The 2,507-nt window shown below is 34.7% G+C and overlaps 1 protein-coding gene across 1 annotated transcript in view; it reads left to right on the forward strand.

The window, feature by feature from the left end:
- The window catches only part of LOC119644904 (myrosinase 1), a 12,545-nt gene extending 10,698 nt beyond the window's left edge, over window positions 1-1,847 (forward strand). Inside the window, exons 4-6 of the mRNA XM_038044622.1 lie at window positions 96-407; window positions 1,108-1,346; window positions 1,417-1,847. Coding sequence (XP_037900550.1) covers window positions 96-407; window positions 1,108-1,346; window positions 1,417-1,696 — 831 coding nt within the window. The 3' untranslated portion in view covers window positions 1,697-1,847. The remainder of the gene's footprint in view (window positions 1-95; window positions 408-1,107; window positions 1,347-1,416) is intronic.
- The last annotated feature ends 660 nt before the right edge of the window (window positions 1,848-2,507 follow it).

Consider the following 2,507-nt stretch of genomic DNA (forward strand, 5'->3'; position numbering starts at 1 on the left):
TTTGTTTGTTTATTCATTTTTTATTATTTCATTTATTTTTTTTAATTGTTTATCAATTTTTTATTTTTTTCTTTATTTATTATTCAAACGCATAGGTTGGCTGGTTCGGTCATCCCATTTTTTCGCATCACGGCAACTATCCGGCTGTAATGATTGAACGCATTCGTAATTTAAGTAAGCAACAGGGATTTACGCGTTCTCGCTTACCTTCGTTTACGAAGGAGGAAATACAACGGATTCGTGGAACCTCCGATTTCTTTGGTATCAATCATTACACTACCAATTTAGTGCGACCAAATGATCATAACAATACGGCCAATTTTCCGATGCCATCTTTTAACCATGATATGGGTGTTGTTGAGAGGCAAAATCCCGACTGGCCTGGTTCCGGTTCGCCCTGGCTAAAGGTAAAATATCAAATATTTTAATAAAATAACGACACATTGCTTGCTTTACAATGCGAGTCTTACAGAAGCTTACCGATAAGCCGACAAAGATTACGATAAAACTAACCAACCTATTGTGGGTTGTGGTGAATTCTTCCTTCCCTATTTCCCCTGCTTGCAAACTCGGGAATAATTCCTCTTTCCGACAGAGAGCATATCTTTGCGCCTGCGGTCTTTTAACACCAGATTGCTTGCGATTCCTTACAAATGTTTCACTTCAACTCAGTACATTCATTGAATGAACACTTTGCCCTCGCAGGAAAAGTTAAGATTGTAGAATCTCTATAAAAAAGTGAAAAGAAGTCATCCACTTCCCATATTGAAATCTTCGAAAGTTTTTATTTATTTATTTTTTTTTCGAACTAATGTGATGGTGTGTGTTTAATATTAATTGAAATTATAATACTTTCGGTAATTGGAAAGAAGAACAAGTTGGTCGCTTTGAGACACGTTACCTACTTAGCAAAACAGGCATACATGGAATTTTATATCTGTTTTATGTAACTAATTTAATCGCCGTAGCGAAAGCGGTAAAGAAAAAAGACCGTAAATGCGTACATTTTGTCCGTTTTCACATATGCTCTGCCGTATATATATATATTAGTGTAATATATGTATTATCGCCTATGTAAATTTCATTTGTACACGCTTATCAATGCAGGTATACCCGAAGGGCATTTACAATTTATTAATGTGGATTCGACGCGAGTACAATAATCCGCCTATTATCATCACTGAGAACGGGGTCAGTGATAAAGGCGGCTTAGAAGATTACGCTCGGATAGATTATTACAACTCGTATCTGACGTCAGTGTTAGATGCCATCGAAGACGGTGCTAATGTTCAGGGATATATAGCCTGGAGTTTGATGGACAGTTATGAATGGAAGGCTGGTTTCACGTACGCAAATTTGATATATTTTGATATTGTTTTTGTTTTTTGAATGTTTTTTATACTTCTGATGTTATAGGGAAAAGTTTGGCTTATACCATGTTGACTTTAATGATCCGGCACGGAAACGCACACCAAAGATATCAGCGCGAGTCTTTGCTCAGATATGCAAAACGAATGCGATCGATTGGAGTTATCGTCCATCATTGGATGAAGAGCAAATCATAGCAACGATGCATATGTCAAAGAGGGTACACTATGCAAAACACAACTCAGGAAATACGTTTAGCGACATTCGCGAGACATTAGTGCTTCCGCTAAGTATATTAATAGTAATGTTTACAATGCATTTAAAATAGGTTTAATGTGACATTTTTTGAAAGTAAAATCACTGAATATGGAAAGCAAACACACACGCAGACAGACAGACAGACAGACAGACAAGCACGATTTGAACAGTTTACATTTAATAAACAGAAAACTTTTTTAATTGATTTCTGAAAAAAAAAAAAAAAAAAAAAAACCAAAAACATACATATATGTGTACGCAAACTTTTCTACATATACTTGTTTACCTCAGCACCTGCGTTCATATACATAATAAGGTTAACATATAGAGTTGACCGTGTATATTGTATGTATATATGCATGTATGTATGCATATATTTACGTATATATATATATATGTGCATACCGTCTAGTTATGATTTGAGGCAAGTCAAGGGAAAAGTGTCAAAAAAACCAACAACTGCGTGCTGCTTAATTCTTTGTTCATTGTTTTGCTACTCGATGCTAGCCAGTAAACGGAAGTTTTTTGTTTTATTTCATATTTAGAAAGTAGTTCGGCGATAATTGTTAAAGTCTTTGTTTTTTTTTTTTCTTTTTTTTCTTCTCTTTAATAAAAAAATAAATAAACAAAAAATGTTGACGCAATTTTATTTCACAGTAACGAAATTTATACGCTAGAGATGTTGACGGTATACAAAATTAAGGTACTCCGTCACTTTTCAAACGATAGCAGAGAGAGGAAAGAGAATCGACGCAGTTGAAATGTTTATTCTTTTGTTTAATTTTATATTTGTATATAAAGGTGCCTTTGACTATCTTCACGCTTCTATTATTCGTAATTTCGTAGAGCACGGCGTCGATGAGATCGTATCTGTTCCTCAG

Source organism: Glossina fuscipes, unplaced genomic scaffold, assembly GCF_014805625.2.
Source record: "Glossina fuscipes isolate IAEA_lab_2018 unplaced genomic scaffold, Yale_Gfus_2 1, whole genome shotgun sequence".
Lineage (NCBI taxonomy): Eukaryota > Metazoa > Arthropoda > Insecta > Diptera > Glossinidae > Glossina > Glossina fuscipes.